The 20,696-nt window shown below is 53.0% G+C and overlaps 1 protein-coding gene across 1 annotated transcript in view; it reads left to right on the top strand.

Moving 5' to 3' along the window:
- The window catches only part of NEURL1 (neuralized E3 ubiquitin protein ligase 1), a 100,666-nt gene that overhangs the window by 58,230 nt on the left and 21,740 nt on the right, over positions 1-20,696 (top strand). Inside the window, exons 2-3 of the mRNA XM_012439468.3 lie at positions 14,365-14,606; positions 15,016-15,337. Of these exons, the coding sequence (XP_012294891.2) occupies positions 14,365-14,606; positions 15,016-15,337 (564 nt within the window). The remainder of the gene's footprint in view (positions 1-14,364; positions 14,607-15,015; positions 15,338-20,696) is intronic.

Below are 20,696 nucleotides of genomic sequence, written 5' to 3'. Positions count from 1 at the left end.
GTGTCTCTGCCTGCCTCTCCCGGGACAGAGGCAGCCACAGTTAGTTAGACTGCTGGGGGGACCTGTTTGTCCGTCCTGGGATGTGGGCCTTGGAGGTGGTACTGGGTTCCATGATGGAGCCCTGCAAAGACATGTGGGCACCCACATGTGTGCTGAGTGTGTGTGTGCCTGTGCTGGTGAGAAGGCACTGAAGGTGCCCATGGGTGTGCACCTGTGCCCGCTTGTGCCTAAGCACACGGGTGTGCAAGTGACAGCAACTCATATCGCCTGACCTCGCCTCTCCTAGTGTGTGCTCTGTGAGGGAGGCAGTGAACTTCTGACCCCTGCAATTCACTTCCACAGTCAGACAGACCCACAGCCTGGAGCTGGAGGGGTGGGAGGGAGGGGGGCCACTGGTTGGCTCCCCATTTGCAGAGCTCTTGCTTGCCCCAACCCCTGTCCTCTGTTCCCCTGGCTCTAGTAGTGTGGTCTTGGGAGCGCCATGGCCGATGTGGCAGCAGACCCGGAGAGGAGAAGGCTTCCTAGGGACTTGTGTGTCTTCTCTGGGCCCTGGGAACTGGGGTTCCTTTACAAACTGGCCAGAACAGCATGGGCTGACCTTGGGGAGTCCCTGACGCACTCCCCTGTGTCCCCCACTCCCTGCTCAGATGGGATATTAGGAGGTGGAGCAGTGTCCATCTGCTGAGTCCAGCGGGCACTGAGGAGCCTGGGAGAGGCTCAGGAAGGAAGGAGGGTGGCAGCAGGAGTGCGTGGGCAGCCGCGGCCGGAACTGATGACCAGGTGGCTTCTCCCTTCCAGCCTGTGGACTTTGGGAGAGTAATTTCTAATTAAAAAACAAAAAGACAGGGAAAGATGTAGGAAAAGCAAATCATTGGCTCTCCTACAAGGAAATGAATTCCGTCCTGGGCTTGGAGGGCTAAGTGACAGATGGAAGGCCCTGGAAGACACATAATCCGGAGCCAGGCCAGGGGCACTGCCAGTGGCCTGGGCCTTGGCCGGAGACTTGGATTGGGCTGACCTGGGACTGGCCTTGCCTGTCTGTGGGGTGGGGGCTGTCCTCGGGGCTTGCTGGCCCCAGCAGGGCCTGTTGGCAGAGGGTCTGGAGCCAACTGGCATTTTCCACTGGAGTCAGGCTTGGGCAAGCCTGTGATCTGGGAAGGACAGAGAGGCCCTCAGAGCAGGCTCAGGACACAGTACACTGTCCTCTAGCAGCTGCCTGGAGCACAAGCTCCCTAGAGTGTGGACCTGAGGCCACCCTAACTCCTGCTCTGGGAGTGGATAGATGTGTTTTGTAAGGAAGCAAATGTCTTCCTGAGCCTCGGTTTTCTCACCTGTCAATGAGGCTAGTGATAGCACCCTCCTACAATTGCCATGCAGGCTGGGCCTGGTGGTTCATGCCTACAATCCCAGACACTTTGGAGGCTGAGGTAGGAGGATTGCTTGGGCCCAGGATTTTGAGAGCAGCCTGGGCAACATAGCGAGATCTTGTTTCAAAAAAAAAGAAAGAAAGAAAAGAAAACAAGATTATATGAATCATGTGAGCAGAGAACTTAACATGGGGAAAAGCAAGAGGGCTTGGAAAGGCATCCTGGCTCAGGGTCATATTCCCTCTCTCTCATTTGTCATTTGTCCCATTTCCCTGGGGGCAGGAGGATCACTTGGGGTGCTCTGAGAACTCTAGGAATTGGGCGTCCGGGCTAGGTGGCCATCAGTGAGCGCTCATCAAGTGCCCCATCTGCCTTGGCCTCCACTGTTTTGCCAGGACCGTGCACCCTGGCGGGGCCTCCCCTAAGCTGGTCCTGGCCTTTGCCATTGCATGAATAGAGGGGACAGGAGCTGGAGAGTGTGGAGAGGGAGTGTTTGCCTGTGCCTACACAGCCACCCCCACTCTCACCAGAACCCCTGCATATGTGTCCTCACGCGTCCACACCCAGGTGTGCCCACACCTGTACACACACACTGACTGCTCTGGTGGCTCCGGTTTCACCTTCTTCTGGGAAATGAGCTGGGGCCAGCGGGAGACGCAGGGGTTTGCTCCTTCCTAGCGGTGCCGAAGCCTGTAGCTGGGCTCCTGAAGACACATTGAAATGGTCCTTGATTGTATTTTCTTTAAGGCCTTGGACTTTCGGCTTGTTTCAGGCCAAACATTTTGGATTGCTGCGTTAAGGTGGGTGAGAGGAGGGTGAGAGAGGAGGACCCAGGACTCTGTATGTGTGTTGGGGGTTATCTATTTGTGTGTTTTGTTTGTGGACGTGTTTTGGCTCTCTGAGCTTCTGATGTCAACAGATGCGTATCTGTGTTTTGGATCTCTGTGTACCTGTGTGATGTGTCTCTAACTGTGGATTGAAGTGATTGTGTGTGGCTGTGCCTGCGTTTCCATGCAGGGGCAGCCACATCTGTGGTGCTCTGTGCCTGTGCCATGCCTGTGTGTGTGTGTGTGTCTGTAGTGGGGCTGGTGGTGAAGAGTCAGGCTCCTCTGGGACCAGCCTGGCAGGAGACCCGTGGGGAAATGAATTCCCATTTGGAAAACGGTTTCAGCGGTTACACGCTTGATCTCTTCCATCGGCAGGTTTCCAGAGCTGCTCCCGGTCTTGAGGGCAGGCTGGCAGGGGTGGGGAGCGGGGTGAGAGGAGGAAGGCAGCAGTGGCACTGGGAGGCCCCCCTTCCTCTCGCCTCTGCCATCCTCTCCTTCCTTTTTCTGCCCTTCCTCCTTCCTCTCCCTTCAACGCTCCAGGGTAAGGGATAGACACCTTGCTGATGCTTGATGTGTGGGTGACACACGCACATGCATGCAGACATACGTGTCACCCCCAGGTCAGTCTCTGGATTTAACAACCCTGAGTGTCAGAGGATGCTAGGGTACAGGGACCTGAGACATTGGCTCCCACCCCCTCCTGTCACAGAGGGAGATGCTGCAGCCAGGAAAGGGAAATGGCTAACTGAGGTCACACAGCTGGTGCCTCAGCGGGGAAGCCAGGCCTTGTTCCTTCTGTGGCAGGTCCCCCACTTACCCTTCTTGGGTTCCTTAATCCTCAAGCAGGCAGCAGCAGAGAAGGCATCCAGTGGCCTTGTGAGACTCAAGATTAGCAGAGGGAGCCGCCCATCTCCCGGCAGCAGCTCTGGGGGCTTAGACCAAGGGGAGCTCTGTGGCTTGAAGGTGCACACCTGCACACCCCCACGTCCCGCTCGTGCCTGTAGGCTCCAGGAAGGTGGGCATCGGGTCACTACAACTCTGCATTCGCTTACCTCAGCCTGGCTCCTGGCATGCAGTGGTTCCCAGCACATGCTGGGTCAATGGTTAGAGGGGGAAAAGTGTGGAGTGGACAGAGGCCCTTGTTGCTGGAGGGCAGGGCAGTTGGAGCTGAAGGTGGCCTGAGGGGGTGGGTGGGGGAACCATCAGGGCGGTGAGGCCAGGGCTGGACACGGACGCCAGGCAGCATTTGAAGAGGAAGAGAAAGCGGAGCAGGTGTTCTCCCAGCGAGTTTGAATCCTGTTCCACTCTTGCTGGCTGTGTGACTTTGGATCAGTCCCTTCATGTCTCTGCGTCTCAGCGTCCACTTCTGTAAATTGGGAAGGGTAAGTTTTGCCTTGTAGAGTTATAGGAAGGATTAAGAGAGCTGGTGGACGCTAAGGGCAGTAGATCTGGAACATAGTAAGCACTCCACAGGTGGAGTGTGCTTTTATGAAGGCTTTTGTGGAGGCTCCTCTAGGCCTGTGTGTGCTTGCCAGTGCACACGCACACACACACGCACACACACATGCACGCACACACACACGTGTACACACACAGAGAATACACACGTGCATGCACACACATACACAATACACATGTGCACATGCCACACATGCACACATACACGTGTGTGCACATATACATACAGGTATGCACACGTGCATGCACAGATATACACACATGCACATGCACACATATACACAATGCATGTACACATAACATGCATGCCTATACACACATATGCACACACACCCACAAGTGCACACATATACACACATGCACATATACACACATGCACATATACACATGCACACACACATACACACATACACACTCACCTGCTATCTCTCTGTCCCCCAGCCCTGGTGGGCCTGCACAACTGTGCTTGTGTCTGCCATGGGGCATACCTGCCATCTGTGTGTGTCCACACATGTACACGTGCGTGACTGTGGATTTGATATGGGGAACTAGGGCTGCTGATGTTACTGAGCTATGCTTCCCCTTATTCTCCAGGCCTGACCTGGGAGGCTTTGGGGAGATGCTGGGAGGACAGGGACAGGGATTGGCAGCTGAGCCCTGAAGAGTTATGTTTGGAGTCCCCTTCTGGAATCTTGAGGTGAGACACAAGAGGGAGAGGAGGAGGACTGGTCCTCCTCCCAGCAGTGGGGAATTGGGAGGCACAGCTGTATACACCTCTGGCTGCTAGAAACATCAGGATGGGGAAAGTGAGTGAGAGAGCAAAAGGCTCAGTTGGGGATTAACTTGGCAATGAAGGTACCAGTCTTGCCCATTCCCTGCCACTTTCTTTCACTCACCCTGTCATGATGAGTTCATTCATCTTCCAGGGAGCAGCAGGACCTGCTGTTCGCATGCCAGGCGCTCTGTGGGAGGTGCTAGGGTGCTAACATGGTCCCCACCTGGGCATGCATGGGGCTACGGTGTTCATGGAGAAACTGACTTGGGAGGAGAGGGGGACTGAGCATGCCAGCCAGCTAGCTGTGACCCACAGAGGAACCTCTGCAGAGTGCGACAGATCTGAGTTCAGAGCCCAGCTCCGCCACTTACCAGCTGTGTAACCTTGGACAAGTTATTACCTCTCAGAGCCTCTGTTTCCTTATCTGTGAAATGGGACTATTGATACTGTTTTAGTCATCTATTGCTGCTTAACAAATCACCTCAACACTTAGCAGCTTAAAACAACAAACATTTAATGATCTCCCAGTTTCTGTGGCTCAGGAATCTCTGCATTGTTTAGCTAGGTGCCTCCGGCTTCATGTCTGTCGTGAGGTTGCAGTCACATTGTTGGCTGTGGCTGCATCAGAAGGCTTGCCAAGCTTACTCATGTGGCTATGGGCAGTCCTTGGTCCCTCGCCACATGGGCTTCTCTGCAGGGTGGCCCCTCGCCATGGTGGCTGGCTTTCCCCTGAGGGAGCAATTCAGGAGAGGCAAGAGAGTAACCAAGATGGGAGCCACAGTCTTTTTATAACCCAGTCTTGGGTGTGACGTTCCATTACTTCTTCCCTGTTCTATTCATTAGAAGCTACTTGTTAGGCCCAGCCTATGCTTAAGGGGAAAGGGGTCACACAAGGGCCTGAATGCCAAGAACTGGACACAGGGATGGTGGTTGTAGAGGCTGTTCCCATAGACACCTGCCTTGCAGGAATTGGAGGGTGTCATCAGGTTATGTATAAAGGAAAAATGCTGCAGCATCTGATACACAAGAAAGAATCAACCCTCAGGGCCTTCCTTATCTGCTTCTCTTCTACTGCTGGCAAGTGGGGAGCTAGTGAAGATTCTTGAGCAGGAATGGCTGTAGTCAGGCTTGCTAGGCAGGGAAGGGAGCTGCTCCCTTTATTCCTTTCTTTTTCTAATTTCTCCACTGGACACCAGAAAGGGCAAGGCACAAAGTGGATGCTGCCTGAACTCCTGCCAATTCATCAGTAGATAGAAGAATCAAACACTAGCAATTCATTCAGCAATTTTTATTGAGGACCTACTATGTGCTGTGAACTAGGCTATAGAAAAACAGTAATAAAAAAGACAATGGTCTCTGCCTTAGGGAGGCTCACAGTCCATGACAGACAGGCACAAATAACCCTGCAGCCTTTCCCAGCGCAGTGCTACTCTGCAGAACACAGTAACTGATGGGAGTGACTTCTCAACTCTCCCGAGGATGGCATATAACCAAAACCATTCTGGATGCAGAAGGGACAAGTCAATGCATAGCATACAGTAAGTGCCTTGGGACATCTGGGCTTAATCCCGTGTAAGAACCAGGGTTGGGAAAGGCTGCTTGGTGATGGGTGCTCTGTTAGGGGGCTATGGGGTCCTCAGAGGTCCATAGTAAGGCCCCCAATCTAGTCTAGGGGTCAGAGGGACATCTGGGAAAAATCTAGGTCTGAAGGATGCATGAGAAAGTCAGATACATAGGTGGGAAGGAGGAAGCAAAGGTTCCCAGCACAGAAATGGGCCTGGGCCAAGCCTGGAAGTCAGAGGCAGGTGTGGGTGGTAGAGGCCCCTTTAGGGAACCCAAAGAAGTTTAATTCTGCCCAGTTTTACAATCATCTCTGTCTCCCAGCCTCCATCCCCACCTGTCCTTCTCCCACCAGGAGTCAGGCCTCCCCAGCCTTCCAACCATACTCCTAAATCCTTTCCCCCAGAGGGAGCCCTGTTCTGTTAATGCCGATAAGCGAGTTCAAATCAGGACCATGCTGGCGATCTGAGATGAGAACGTTTGGGGTAAAATAAGACTGAAGTTCCTGGTTTCCCACTGGACTGAAATGAGCCGATCATTTCCTGCAGTGGTTGTGTTTACTTTAATTTTCTTAAAAAAGACCTTATGTTGGGATCAGATGATAAGTTTGCAAAATTCTTTCACATCGATAAACTTAACGGAGGCCTTACTACAGCCTAGAGAGGTGGGCAGGGCAGCTATGATGAGCTTCATTTTACAGAGAAACAAATAAGGTCCAGAGAGATGAAGCAACTTGTCCAAAGTCACACAAGTCTGTGGCCTGGTCAGGGTTGGAACCCAGGGCCTCTTGCCTCCAGTGCTCATTCTCTGTGCCTCGCTCCACTGCCCAGAAAGTGAGACAAGACTGTCTCTTGGATGAAGATGATGATGCCAGCACTGGTTTTCAGGACCGCAGGTTCAGAACAAGGTGATCTTGGATGCAGTGGGCTTCAGCATGGCCTTGACAGGTGGGTGGGGTTTGGAGAGGTGCAGGTGAGGCAGGCTTGAGCAAAGGTGTGGGGGCAGGAAGGCAGAGTGATATGAATAATAATAATAATGATAGCAACCACTTACTGAGTTTTACATACACCATCAATTTTAATCGTCACAAGAATCCCATGAGGGTCTGCCATGACCCCATTTTACAGATGTGGAAAGTGAGGCTCCCAGAGGTCTTACAGTTAGTGACAAAGCTGCTAGGTTTGGAGGCAGCTAGCCCTGGGTTCAGATCTGGGCTCCTCACTCAATGTGTAAACCTAACTTCAGAGGCTCTGTGCCAGAGTGGTGTTGGGGGGCATAAATCAAGACACTGTCCTTGAAGCTGTGAGAGACTGGGCACTGTTATCAGTATCAGGGCCTCTGCTCTCCACTGGGGTGGCGAGCTCCTCCCCATCTCTCCCTGGCAGCCCAGCTGAGCCCAGCCTGGGGCATCTGGGGCTCTGCCAGTGGTTCTGGGGCAGAGCTTGGTGGGGCCATGGGGAGGTCACTCTGGAGGCTATGTGTGTCCAGGCATCTGCCCTGGGACCCTGCTGAGAGGCAGGAATGTGGTCTGCCAGCTGAGGGTCACCCGGAGGGCCAGCCAGGCTTGTGTCTCGCAGCTCATAAATGCCCAGGAGGAATGGGGCTGTGGGGGGAGTTTCCACCCTGTCAGCAGCAGCCTTGCCCAAGGAGGGTGCCCCCACTGGGGCTCACAAGAAGCCTGTAAATCTGTCACTTGAGGGCCCTCCCTGGGAGCTCAGCTGAGAGCCAGGTGGCACAACTGGGGCTCTATCCAGTTGTGTGTGCCCCTGTGGAGCAGTTGTGCAGCCCACACGCCCTGCATTTTGAGGCCCTTTGCTGCAGCTGCTCCCTCAGCCCAGGCTGCCCAGCCTCTCCTGCATACAGCCTTCTCTGAAGCGCCTGCCGTCTTGGACAAATGGGGAAAAGGAGTGCCAGTACCAGATGCTGAGTAGGGTAAAGGACCCCAGACGTGGCCTCAGGTGCCAGTTCTGCCACATAACTGCTCTGTGACCACAAGTGACTGGCTTAACCATTCTGAATCCAACTCCTTCATTCGTAGAATAGGCACCTTAAGGGGTCATAGTCCCAGTGCTGGGAGGACCCTGTTGGATAGTGTAGGGAGGAAGCCCCACCCCAAGCTGCCCCCTCTGGACCCTTGGCATCAGAGCTATGCTTAGAGTTCATTCTCATTTTGCTTTCTGCTCTCCACCTCACCCTCCGCCCCCAAGATTTTAATGCCAGCCAGGATGGAGGAGAGGGTAGCAGGAGCAGGGATGCAGCAGTGGGGGAAGAGGGGTCATCCTGATGACGGCTGCCAGATTGGACACTCGTAGTCCATGAGAACAGCGCCCCCTGGAGGACTACTGGGCACAGTGCATCGCGGCCCCGGCCCTGGTTCAGAAGAGTGTCCGAGGCCTGAGTTAGGGCTGTAGCCGCAGGGTGGACAGGAGAGGACAGAACCAAGGGGTGCTTATTCCTGAGGCAGGATTGTTAGATTGGGTGAGGGGTGCTCAGGGGCTCCCCTGGAGCCAGGAGCAGAGAGCGACAGGTCAGGAGTGCAGCTGGGGCCTGCCACATGACGGGAGCCCACAGTCTGTGGCAGGAGACACCTGGCACACCAGAGAGGGTTTTCAAGTGGTCTCCCCAGAGTGGCTCGGTGGGCGATGATCACACAGGGAGCTGAGTATGGAGAGAAGGGGCTGAGGACACCTGCTCAGGGCGGGCCTGGCCTCCATGGCGGTCCTGCTGGCCTGCCCACACTGTGGGCAGGAGAAGACAGGCATGGTAGTCAGTGAGTGGGCTTTGCAGCTACCAAAGTGCTCTCTCTCCATACCTGGGCAGGGAACCCCTGTTCTGTTTCACAGATGTGGAAGAAACTTAAGGTTAGGGTGACAGGTCCAGCTAAGCATTGAGGGTCTCCTGGTAGAGGGCCACATCTTAGGCACTGCCCAGGGCGAGCTAATGGGGGTGCCATGGTGGTCAGAAAGTGCAGCCTCTCTTATCTCCATCTGAACGAAGATGTGACTTGTTAGTTGTATTATAGATTTTATTTTTTAATTTAGTTTTTTTTGAGACAGGGTCTTGCTCTATTGCCCAGGATAGAGTGCAGTGGTGCCATCATGGCTCACTGCAACCTTCCAGGATCAAGTGATCCTCCCACCTTAGCCACCTGAGTAGTTGGGACTGCAGGTGTGCACCACCATGCCTGGCTAATTTTTGTATTTTTTTTTTTTGTAGAGAAGGGGTTTTGCCATGTTGCCTAGGCTGGTCTTGAATTCCTGGGCTCATGTGACCAGCCTGCCTCTGCCCCGCAAAGTGCTGGGATTACAGACATGAGCCACTGCATCCAGCCAGTAATTCTTTAAATATAGTATATATTTTCTAAATATAGTTTATACCTCATAAACTAAGGTATAATGTGTATATAGTAAAACTCGTCCTTTTCAAGTGTATAGTTTTGTGAGTTTTGACAATGTGTACGTTGTGTAACCACTACCACAATCTCAAGATATGGAACATTCTTTCTTTCCCCCCCATTTTTTTTTAAAGAGATAGAATCATGCTGTGTCACCCAGGCTGAAGTGCAGTGGTGCTACCATAGCTCACTCAAATTCAAATTCACATTCCTCAATCAACCTCAAATTCCTGGGCTCAAGCCATCCTCCCGCTTCAGTCTCCCAAGTAGCTGGGATTACAGGTGTGAGACACCATGCCTGGCTAATTTTTTATTTTTATTTTTACTTGTACAATGAGATGCGGTCTCATGGTGTTGTCCAGGCTAGTTTTTATACTTCCTTTGTGCCCCTTTGTAGTCAAATCTCGCCCCTGCTTTCATTCTCTGATACCTGCTGGTCTCGTCTCTCTCCAGTTTGCCTTTTCCAGAATATCATACAGATGGAATCATACAGCGTACAGTCCTTTGCATCTGGCTTCTTTCATGTAGCATACTTTTGAGAGCCGTTTTTTGTGTGCGTCTATCAGTGGTTATGTTCCTTTTTATTGTGGAGTAGTGATTGCGTGGAGGTGTCACATTTTTAACTGTTCACCAGCTGAAGGGCATTCGAGTTGTTTCTAGTTTATATGAATAAAGCTGCTGTACATTTGTGTACAGGTTATTGTGTGGACATGTTTTCATTTCTCGTGGGGAAATGCCCGGAAGTGTGAGTGCTGGGACCTATGTTAGGTGTTTTTCACTTTATGAGAAACTGCCAAACCATTCTCAACATTGGCTTTCCAGGTTGTGTCATATCCCAACAGGAACGTAGAGGGGCTGAGGACATGGTTTACATTTCTGTGTTTTGGTGGTATACATACATGTATCATGGAGACAACATAATAGAATGCCATGTATTGCCTTGTGAGCCACATGAGATGGTTTTAGGTGGTACATAAAGTAACCTTTTTTCTTTCTTTTTTTTTTTTTTCAGGCGGAGTCTTGCTCTGTTGCCCAGGTAGAGTCCAGTGGTCCTATCGGCTCACTGCAATCTCTGCCTCCCGGGTTTAGGCAATTCTCGTGCCTCAGCCTCCCAAGTGGTTGGGATTATAGGCATGTGCCACCACGCCTGGCTAATTTTTATATTTTTAGTAGAGATGGGGTTTTACTGTATTGGACAGGCTGGTTTTGAACTCCTGACCTCAAGTGATCCACCTGCCTCAGCCTCTCAAAGTGCTGGGATTACGGGCATGAGCCACGCCACCCGGCCTGAAGGAACCTTTTTTTTCCATACTTTATAGGTTATAAGCATTCTTTAATTTGCATTTAAAAAATTTATCCAGCATACCAAATCCATGAATTCTTGGCTATTAATGCCTTTTTATTTTTTTGAGACAGAATCTCACTCTCACCCGGGCTGGAATGCAGTGGCATGATCATGGCTTACTGCAGCCTTCAACCCCTGGGCTCAAGGATCCTCCCCGCCTCAGCCTCCTGAGTAGCTGGGACTACTGGGATTCAGTACAGGCATGCATCACCACATTCAGCTAATTTTTAAATTTTTTCTAGAGATGAGGTCTTGCTTTGTTGCCCAAGTTGATCTCCAAGTCCTAGGTCTCAAGTGATCCTCCTGCCTTGACCTCTCAAAGTGCTGGGATTACAGGTGTGACCCACCTCGCCTGGCCTATTAATGGCCAATAACAAAGGCCCTGCAGTCAGATTGCTGGTTTGGCTCATAGGTCCCTTTCTTACTGGTTGTGTGATCCTGGGCAAGCCACTTAATCTCCCTGAGGCACAGATTTGTCATCTGTAAATGGGTTGATAATGTCCCTCCCTATTTTGTAAGTTTGTTGTAAGGGTGAAACAGTAAGTGTATGTAAAACTCCTAGTTCAGAGCTCGGCAAATGACTACCACTATTATTTGATGCATATGACCCATGTGTGATAGGCATGTGTTTTGTATGTATTGTTTTGCACATCCATGTGTACATGAATATGCATGTGTGTCATAGTACACATGTACATGTGCAGTTCCTGGTATCAGGGATGCGGGAGAGGATGAATGGCCTAGGGTTAGGATTACCTTCGCATGCTCACAAGTGTACCTGTGTGCCCAAGAGTGTGTCTTTTGGAGGCCACATGCCTGGGTGCACCTGGTGCCCCTGGACCAGAGTCCCCCTGACCCCACCTTTTCCATCTGTTCTGCTGCCAGCCAGGGTGCTGGGCCCATGCTGCCCCAGCCCCACCCTCCACCCCCTACCCACACTGGGATTGACAGGGGTCCTCTCTGGAAGGGAGGCCTTAGGGATTGTCCTTCCAGGGTCTGGGTCTCTGGCCCCTTGTGTCTCCACTGTATTTGCCCAGAGTCTGTGTTTTCTGGACATTTTCTCAGGGTCCCAGACCTCTAGTAGGATGGGTGGGAAAGAGAGGGAGCATTTTGAAGGGATTGCGGCCCTGCAGTTGCACCATGGATTCTGAGTGGAGGCTGGGGAGGGGGAACCCCAAAGGAAAGGCTCTCAGCAGCAGCTGGGCTCAGCAGGTTTTTAAAAACTGCTTCATGGAGGTGTGATTGACGTACAATAAACTGCATGTGTTTAAAGTGTCCAATTTGTTGAGTTTTAGCATATGTATACACCCATGAAATCATTATCACATCAAGATAAGGAACACATAGGCCATTGAAACCATCTATTAAAAATAAAAAGATAAGGAACACAGCCACACCGCCAGATGTCCCCTTGTGCTCCTTGATAATCCTGCCTCTCTACCCCACCATCAGAGGCATCCGCTTATCTGCTTTTTGTTTGTTTGTTTGCTGTTGTTGTTTGTTGTTGTTGTTGTTTCTTGCTCTGTTGCCCAGGTTGGAGTGCAGTGACATGATCTTGGCTCACTGCCTGGCCCACTCATCTGCTTTTGATTATTGAAGCTTCATTTGCACTTTCTAGAATTTGATAAAAGTGGAAGGAGAGGAAGCATTTTGAAGGGAAAGGAGGCCCTGCAGTTGCTCCATGGATCGTGTACTGCTTTTTTTTTTTCTTTTTCCTTGAGATGAAGTCTTGCTCTTGTTCCCCAGGCTGGAGTGCAATGGTGCAATCTCGGCTCACTGCAACCTCCGTCTCCTGGGTTCAAGCCATTCCCTTGCCTCAGCCTCCCGAGGAGCTGGGATTATAGACGCCTGCCAACAGACCCGGCTAATTTTTGCATTTTTAGTAGAGACGCGGTTTCTCCATTTTGGCCAGGCTAGTCTCGAACTCCTGACCTCAGGTGATCTGCCTGCCTCAGCCTCCCAAAGTGCTGGGATTTTAGGCTTGAGCCACCATGCTCGGCCTGCTTTGTTTTTAATGTGCTAATTTCACTCACATCATTACTGTGAAATTCACCCATGCTGTTACTCACTTCGGTAGTTCATTGCTCTTTACTGCTGAGTACTATTCCATTGTGTAGATGCACCACGGTGTGTTAACCACCCATACAGAAGGGGTTATTTTTCTCTTATGCTTCCATTTCTACCTGTGGATGTAAACTTCGACAATGTGTGATGTTGCCTTTCACCAGCACATATTCTATGAAACCAAGAGTCAAGCTGCGTCTGAGGCTGGCCTGAGTGCAGTGGGCATTTTTTCTAGGCAACCCTGCCTAGCCAGTGCCTCTCTCTGCCCTTCGCCCCAACTGTCCCCTTCCCTGAAATGGCCTACCCTCCTCTGCAGTATCCAGAGGCCATTCAGCTTCTTCCAGGCAGCCTTTCCAGACTGTCTGGGTCTCTTATGAGCATTTCCAGCCCTCACAACCTGACAGCTCCAAAGCCCTCGCACTGTTCAGTTGTTCCCGTCTTGTCTCCTTGGTGAGGACAAGATGAACTCCTCCTCGTGCCACTCCCTCCTAGTGAGCCTGGCAGGCAGGAAGCTGCTCCAGAGAGGACCGCAGGCTGATGCACAGGGTGTCTGGCTGGCCCAGGGCTGTGGAGACTGCTGTCTGGGGCCTCCGGGGAAGTGAGGAGCAGAGATGCAAAGTGGTACAGAGGGATGCAGACCAAAGCCAACACAGCAGGGACTGAGGGCCGGGCCTCGCCCTCTCCCTTCTCTCTGTCTTCCATCTCCTTCCTGGAAACCCCTCCTCCTCCTCTAGGGAGGCCCAATGCCGAGCTCTTTGCATCATTAAATTCCTGCCTTGGAGGACCAAAATTTGAAACATCCCAGAAGGCCTCTGTCACATTTTGTGGTTTTCTACGGCTCCACCCCCTTCTCTTCCATTCTTCAAGGTTCTCTTTCCCCATGATGACGGGATGGGCGGGCTCCACTTCCTGAAGGACAGGGCATGGATCTTGGGGGCTCCACCTGAGCCCCTAGACCCTCAGGCTGTGTTTTAATTAATGCTGCCTGTGCTGCTGAGACTTGTCCTGGAGCCACAGAGTAGAGGCCACCCATTGTGCCAGAGAGGGAAGCGTCTTCCCGAAGGTTACAGAGCCAGTTAGTGACAGCCCCGAGGACAGGATCCATGTATGTTTCATGTTTCAGTGCTCAGGACGGAGCTTGGCATTCAGCAGATATGTCATAAATATTTATTGAGTAAAATAAATGAACAAACCAAGGATGGTGGTGTGCCAGTGAGTGGTGGTGGAGGGCAGTGGTAAAGGTGATGTGCTACCATGGCAGGTGGTGAAAGGCAGAGGGTGGTGGTAAATACCAGTGGGGAGAGGAGGTGGGAGAGGGTGGAGGTGGGAGGTGATGGGAAAGGTAGAGGAGAGAGGTGGTGGATAGTGAACCAGTAGAGCATGGTGGGGATGGTGGAGCGGGAGATGGTGAGAGATGGTGGCAGAAGGATAGTGGTGAGGGGTGGCGGCAGTGGTGGAAGTACTGGGCTCCGGGTGACTTCTATTTATGCCCAGCCTCTGCCCTTCCCTAGGGGACCCTGGTCTGGCTCTTGGACCCGTCAAGTTCTCTGACACCGTGGCCTGTTCCTTTGCAGACTCCATCGGAGGCCCCTTCCCCGTCACCTCTCACCGATGCCACCACAAGCAGAAGCACTGTCCACCGGTGCTGCCAGGTGGGGGGCTCCCAGCCACGCCGCTGCTCTTCCACCCACACACCAAGGGCTCCCAGATTGTTATGGACCTCAGCCACAAGGCCGTCAAGAGGCAGGCCAGCTTCTGCAACGCCATCACCTTCAGCAACCGCCCGGTCCTCATCTACGAGCAAGTCAGGCTGAAGGTGGGCCTGCCTCCCCACTCCGCCCCTGTCCCTGCCCCCCACACCCACCCCCTCACACTTCCTGCTTCCCTCACTGCATCTCCCGGGCCTCTGGACTCTGTCCCTCAGCCACTGCCTGCTGCCACCCTCACCACCACACCCTTCCCTTGCCTTTCCTCTCTGTTGCCCCTCTTCCTTCTTTCTTATGCCTTTCTCAACCTCTCTCTGTGACAAGGAAGGAACCGGGAGGGTGGTGGCCACGGGAACCCCTTGCTGTCTTCCCAGCAGGGAGGGCTCTGGGGAGGGAATGGTGCTGGAATGCTGGGCAAGCTGCCGTGGGACACTCCAAGGAGCCCACCCAAGGGGGGTTGCCCTTGGTCCGAATGACCAAGTGGGAGAGGGTAGGCTGAGGCCACCCCCTGCCACCCAGATCACCAAGAAGCAGTGCTGCTGGAGCGGGGCGCTGCGGCTGGGCTTCACCAGCAAGGACCCGTCCCGCATCCACCCTGACTCGCTGCCCAAGTACGCCTGCCCTGACCTGGTGTCCCAGAGTGGCTTCTGGGCCAAGGCACTACCCGAGGAGTTTGCCGATGAGGGCAACATCATCGCATTCTGGGTGGACAAGAAGGGCCGTGTCTTCCACCGCATCAACGACTCAGCTGTCATGCTGTTCTTCAGCGGGGTCCGCACAGCTGACCCGCTCTGGGCCCTGGTAGACGTCTACGGCCTCACGCGGGGCGTCCAGCTGCTTGGTGAGTGCCTGCCCCTCTGGCCCCTTGGTGCAGGGGACACCCCTCAGCCTCTGGGCACTGCAGCCTGACACCGTTCTACCCCATCAGGCATAGGGAGCCCTCCCTGATGGTGCTAAGGGGAACAGGGGCAACCCTGGGAGCCTTGGTGTGAACTGTAGAGAGCGCCTTTCCTCCAGGCCCGGGCCTGGGTGTGATTTCTGCTCTCTGTAGCGTCTCAGGTGGTGCTCTGGGCAGTGTGCACCCTTCACAGTCATAAGTGGTGGCCTCAAAGACCATCACCCCAGAAGTAATTAAATTAATTGTTACAACACAACCACAGTTCACAGAGCACTTACTGTGTGCAAGGCACTTCATTCTTGCCTGTTCTTATAGAAACCCTGGGAGGGAGATCCCTCGACTGGGTAGAAACTCATGTCCAGGGAGGTTGCATCATGGTCTCAGGTGCCCCGGCCCCGGAGGGGTAGAGCCAGCCCTGAGTCTCCAGCTCCAAAGCCGGCTCTCAGCCCCTGGGCTCTGCAGCCTCCCAGGAGGCTGGGTTCCAAGCCCACCCTAGTGCTTTTTCCAGGGATGTTGGATGAAAGGGCGGGATTTGGTTGGCTGCTCCCGGGTCGCTAGTGTAAGTTAGACTCTTTCAGGAGAGTGAGAGAGCGAGGAGGAGGAGCCTCAGGAGGCAGCCTGGCACGCTCAGGAGCCAGCTTCCCTGCTACGGCACACATGCCGGGGCTGGAAGTGGACAGAATCTCCGACGTCCTAGGGTCACACAGTGAGTTAGTGGTTAAGGTGGGATTAGAACTCAGATCACCTGACTCCCAGACCAGGCTCCTTCCCACCTGGCTCTCCTTGTGCATGGGCACTCAGGTGCACATGGGCACACGTAGATTCTGGCTACAAATCAGGCCATCGGCAAACTGGTTTTGTCTCCAGGCAGAGGCGGCTCAAGCCTCAGCTTCCTTGTCTGTGAAATGGGTTGGTGGGAAGATTAAATTCCATCACGGAGGCTGTGAGTAAAGTGCCCAGCACAGTCCTCGGTACCAAGTATACGCTCAAGCGACACTTATTCCTTCCATCTCCCATCTCTACCTGCCTCTCCCTGCAGAGAAAGAGGCCATAAAGGTGGTTGAAAAACTATTTTTTTTTCTTTCTGACTTCAGAGTGTAGAAACAGTGAAGCTCTTCTTTCCACAACACCTTTATTTGAGCAAAAAGTCAGTGATGGTAAAAACAAAGAAATGAGTCAGAAGCCTTTCTGTTTGTTGCGTTCCGAACATCAGGAAGCTGTTTTTATTAGCTGGTAGTTTGGGAACTTTCTGTTTTTTGACTCAATAAAAGTGTTTCTACATTCACAATGACAAGTTAAGAGCCTGGAACTGGGCTGTTCCGAGTCTCAGCAACTGCGGAAGGGAGCCCAGGTGCTTTGCGTTTTCTCTGTGAAATGGGTGTGCCTGCAGCTGGCGGCAGAAAGGGCAGTGCTCTTGCCCCTGGGCTACAGCGACTGGCAGACCCTAGCCTTGTGCTGTACTAGGGGTGGGACCTCAGTTTCTTCATCTGTAAAGTGGGGCTGAATGCTTTCTCAGGGTTCTTTGGAGGCTCAAAAGCTGACTTGAGGAGCAGCTGATGCACAGTAGGGAGTCAGTGGCTGTCATTCGTTCCCACCCATGCTAGGGAGGGCAGTTCTTAACTCAGGCTGGAGCGAATGCCTCGGTGTTGCTCTCGTGTCCTCAGGGCCCCACACTTCAAGGCACGGGAGTCCCAGAGCTTGAGTTTAAGCTCTAACCTGACCACTTCTGCCTGAGCCTCAGTCTTCCCATCTGTATAATGGTTGTGAAGGCTCTGACTTAGCCCAGGACTCAACCACATGGTGGAAGACAAAGAATGTCTCTGCTCCTGAGGAAGCCACAGTCTTGTTGAGGGGTGGGCAGGTGAAGGCAGTGGGGCAACATTCTTGCTTTTCCCTAAGCAAAAAGTGCCCTTCCTTACAGTCCCCACTCTGGCTTCAAGGCCAGCCCCAAAGCCCCCTCCTCCCTGAAGCCCTCCGGCTTAGAATTCTCTTCTCCATCCTTGTGTGCCACTAAGTGGTGCTGGCGCTTCTCTCAGTTCTGAGCATTGGCAGAGCCTTGGTCCTCTTCCCTGCAACACGGGGAGGAATCCATGTCTCACCCAGTCAGGCAGCTCTCCAGGGTGGAGGCTTCTGCCTGACCTGCAGAGGATGCGGAGGTGGGTAGGGGAGAGTAGTGGGGGGAACGAATGGGAGGATGGATGCCTTGTTAGATGAAGAAAAGGGCGGGTAGGTGGGGGCCGAGGGAAACCCAGCCCTGCCCACAGACAGCTCAGGCTCAGGGGGAAGTTAGGGAGATGAAGCAAACACTCCAGACGATGCCAGCGCTCCAACCCAAGAGAAGCCAGTAAATTGCTAACCGCTGTGGTCATGGGAGCCCTATCTGCCGAGATGGTTTCTATCCAGTTATCTCATTTAACCCCTCCAAAGCAGGCCCCACAGGGAGTGTTTTCTATCCCCATCTGGCAAAGAGATAACTGAGGCCCACACAAGGCCTGGCTTGCCCATGTAGGGATGTGGCAGAGCTGGGACTTGAACTGGGTGTTCTGATGCCAAAAGCAATGCCTTTCCCATTACCCTCCAGCTGGTTTAAACATAAAAGGAGGCAGGAAGTCGGAGGAGGCTGAGGTCAGTGGGGGAGGATGGAGGCCAGGAGGGCTTCTTGGAAGAGAAGGCTTGGGCTGGGCCTGCAAGTTCCAGGAGGGTCCTGGCACATGGGAATGAAGCGGAACATGCCAGGTGGCATGGGGCTTCCCACCCTCAGGGGCTGAGGAGGGTGTGGAGAAAAATCTGAAAGGCCCACCCTGGGCCAGAGCCCAGGTGGCCTGACCTGGTCCAGCCCCATCCTCTGTGACTATAAATGGGTTTGCATGCAGTGTTTTCAGTTGCATTTGGAGGTCCCGACAGGCTCCTCTCTGCATACCCGATAAGGCTGAGGCCCAGTTGATTCTGTCCCAGCTGTAAATCACCATAATCCCTGGGTATTTTCAAACACTGATTATGGCCCCTAAATTCAATTGGCAGATTAAGATATCCCTTCGTTTTATTCTTCCTGATTTTTTTTTCCGGTAGAGAGAGACACACACAGAGATTCATCCAGAGATCTCCTGAGGTGGGCATGATCTCTTCACCTTTGTTCTGCGCCTGTCCTCTCAGACACTCCCCTCTACCCCAGGCAGCCTCAGCGTCAGCCTCCTTCCCTGCCTCCTCTTCCTCTCTGCCCCACTTCCCGCCCCTCCCTCTCTCCATTGTCTGCCCCTTCACTGCATCTGTATCTTTCTGGGCTGTTCTCACTCCCTCCACCCAGATCCTCTCACACTTCTTGCTTTCCCTGGTCTTGGTGTCCTTCTCCCTTCTGCTGTCTCTCCTCTGAAGAAGGTCGCTGTCTGTCTTGGTGGCTCTGAGGCTGGATCAGTCTTTCCTGGGGTGATTGTCCCCCAATGTCTGATCTTCGGGGATTTTCTGCCAGGCCTGTCCCTGTCTGCTCTGGAACCTGTGATCAAAGCCCTTCCAACCGCAACTGCTCTGTGTTTGTTCCTTAGACCAGAGGCTTCCCAGGGTAGCTGGCACAGAGTAGGTATGCAAGTCAGGCCATGGGTGGATGAGTTGTGTCCCCAGACAGAGTAGAGGCAGGGGCTGGTGTCTCCCCAACAGATGGTCCTCCCTGCCCTGACCAGAATCCAAGCCCACAATGGTGCCCATGCCACAGCCCCAGCAGGCCCTCCTCCCCATTACACTGGAGTTCAGCAGATCACCTCTCTCTTTGGGGCACCCTGGCCTAAGCCCAGGCTAGTATCTCCAAGAATAACAGCTTCCGACCTCCAGGGAGAAGGACTCGCCAGCAACTAAATAAACACAGGTTTTTATGGGGTGATTAATACATGGAGAAAGAAGCTGCTATCCCTGTGTTTCAAGGTCTCCTTCATCCTCTCAGAAATGTCAATTCAGGAAGAGCGCTGTGAGTCCCGGCAAGAGGCTGCTAGGCCAAGAGCCCACTTACAGGGTGCTCCAGAGCATCCCTCAGTGCCCACCACAGCCTAGGCACTATGTGGGGATAGGTGGGAGACAGAAGAATCGAAAACCCAGCTGCTCTCCTGGAATAGTGTTGTCCCTGGGGATCGTATAACTGATGCAAGGTGGTCCAAGTTCAGTTCTGCAATCAGGTGTGAGCTGAAGAGTAAAACTGTGTGTATATGTGGGAGGGGAGTGCAGCTGGAAAGTATTCCAGGAGGACTTCCTGTAGGAGACAAGTTTTAAGGAACCAAGCAAAGTGAAAAGAATGGATTGGTTGAGGAACAATTTAGCTCAGACGGAGGGGTGTCCACAGGCACAGAGGTGGGGAATTGGCAGTCAGTAGGGGAGCAGATCTGGCAGGGGAAGGAACGAAGTGGAAAGGTAGTGGATGACTTGTGGAGGTGAGGGGTGTGCACAGGTGTGAGTATATGTATGCATCACAGGGGAGAGAGCCATGAGAGTCCAAAGCTTCCAGCAGCTTCTGTGCTATCAGGATGTTCAGTAAGAGGGACTGGCTGGTTGACAGTGGAGAAGTACGAGACCCAGATATGGGGAGGGGCCTGCCCAAACTCTCCCAGCTAGTCATCAGCCAGGCCAGGCCTGGAACCCAGATCTCTCAGGCTGATCTGGGAGTAAGGTCAGAGGGAGGAGGCTATCAACACGTCTAAATGGTGGGGCTGGGCTCTGGAGGGTTCTAGGAGGGGATGAGGTGGTTGCTCCTGAGGGCTTATGGCATTTTGTTCCATCTCTCACCATGCACAGCTTCCCAGGTCTTGGTAAAAGACCCACGCCTGCCTACTGAGGAGAGACTCTCAGGGTGGATTTCCGAGGGTCATGGGCTGCTGGGTGGGTTATAGGGCCTGGGTCAAGTCCTCTATCTACGGTGTGCCTCAGCTAGCCGGCACTGAGAGTGAGTGATCCCCAGTCCAGGACCACACTGCCATCTGGGGCTTCCGCTTCCCAGGATAAACCAATATTTACCCTCAGCTCTCGCTGCCAGGGGCGAAGAGGCAAATATTAGTTTAAGGAGCCTGAGCTGGCTCTTGGGCTGGGGGAAATAGTTGAGGCTGCCGATCATGATTTCTTCTTCCTTGATGATTTTCATTTCTTTTTGATTAAGAAAAAGTCTTGCTTTTCCTTCTGATTCATGGGCTCTCTGGCACTTCCTTTATGCTCACCCCAAATTTTGCCAGTTATATCAGCGCCCCACACCAAACCCTCCCCTCCACCAGGAGGCTTTCCCAGACCTCCCCCATTCAAAATGACCCTTCTTCCTCCTGACCAGTGGAAG

The sequence above is a fragment of the Aotus nancymaae genome, unplaced genomic scaffold, assembly GCF_030222135.1.
Source record: "Aotus nancymaae isolate 86718 unplaced genomic scaffold, 86718_ANA_hifiasm-v0.15.2.pri h1tg000010l, whole genome shotgun sequence".
Taxonomy (NCBI): Eukaryota; Metazoa; Chordata; class Mammalia; order Primates; family Aotidae; genus Aotus; species Aotus nancymaae.
Note: the sequence above shows the minus strand (reverse complement) of the source record. Positions and strands in the feature narration are given on the sequence as shown.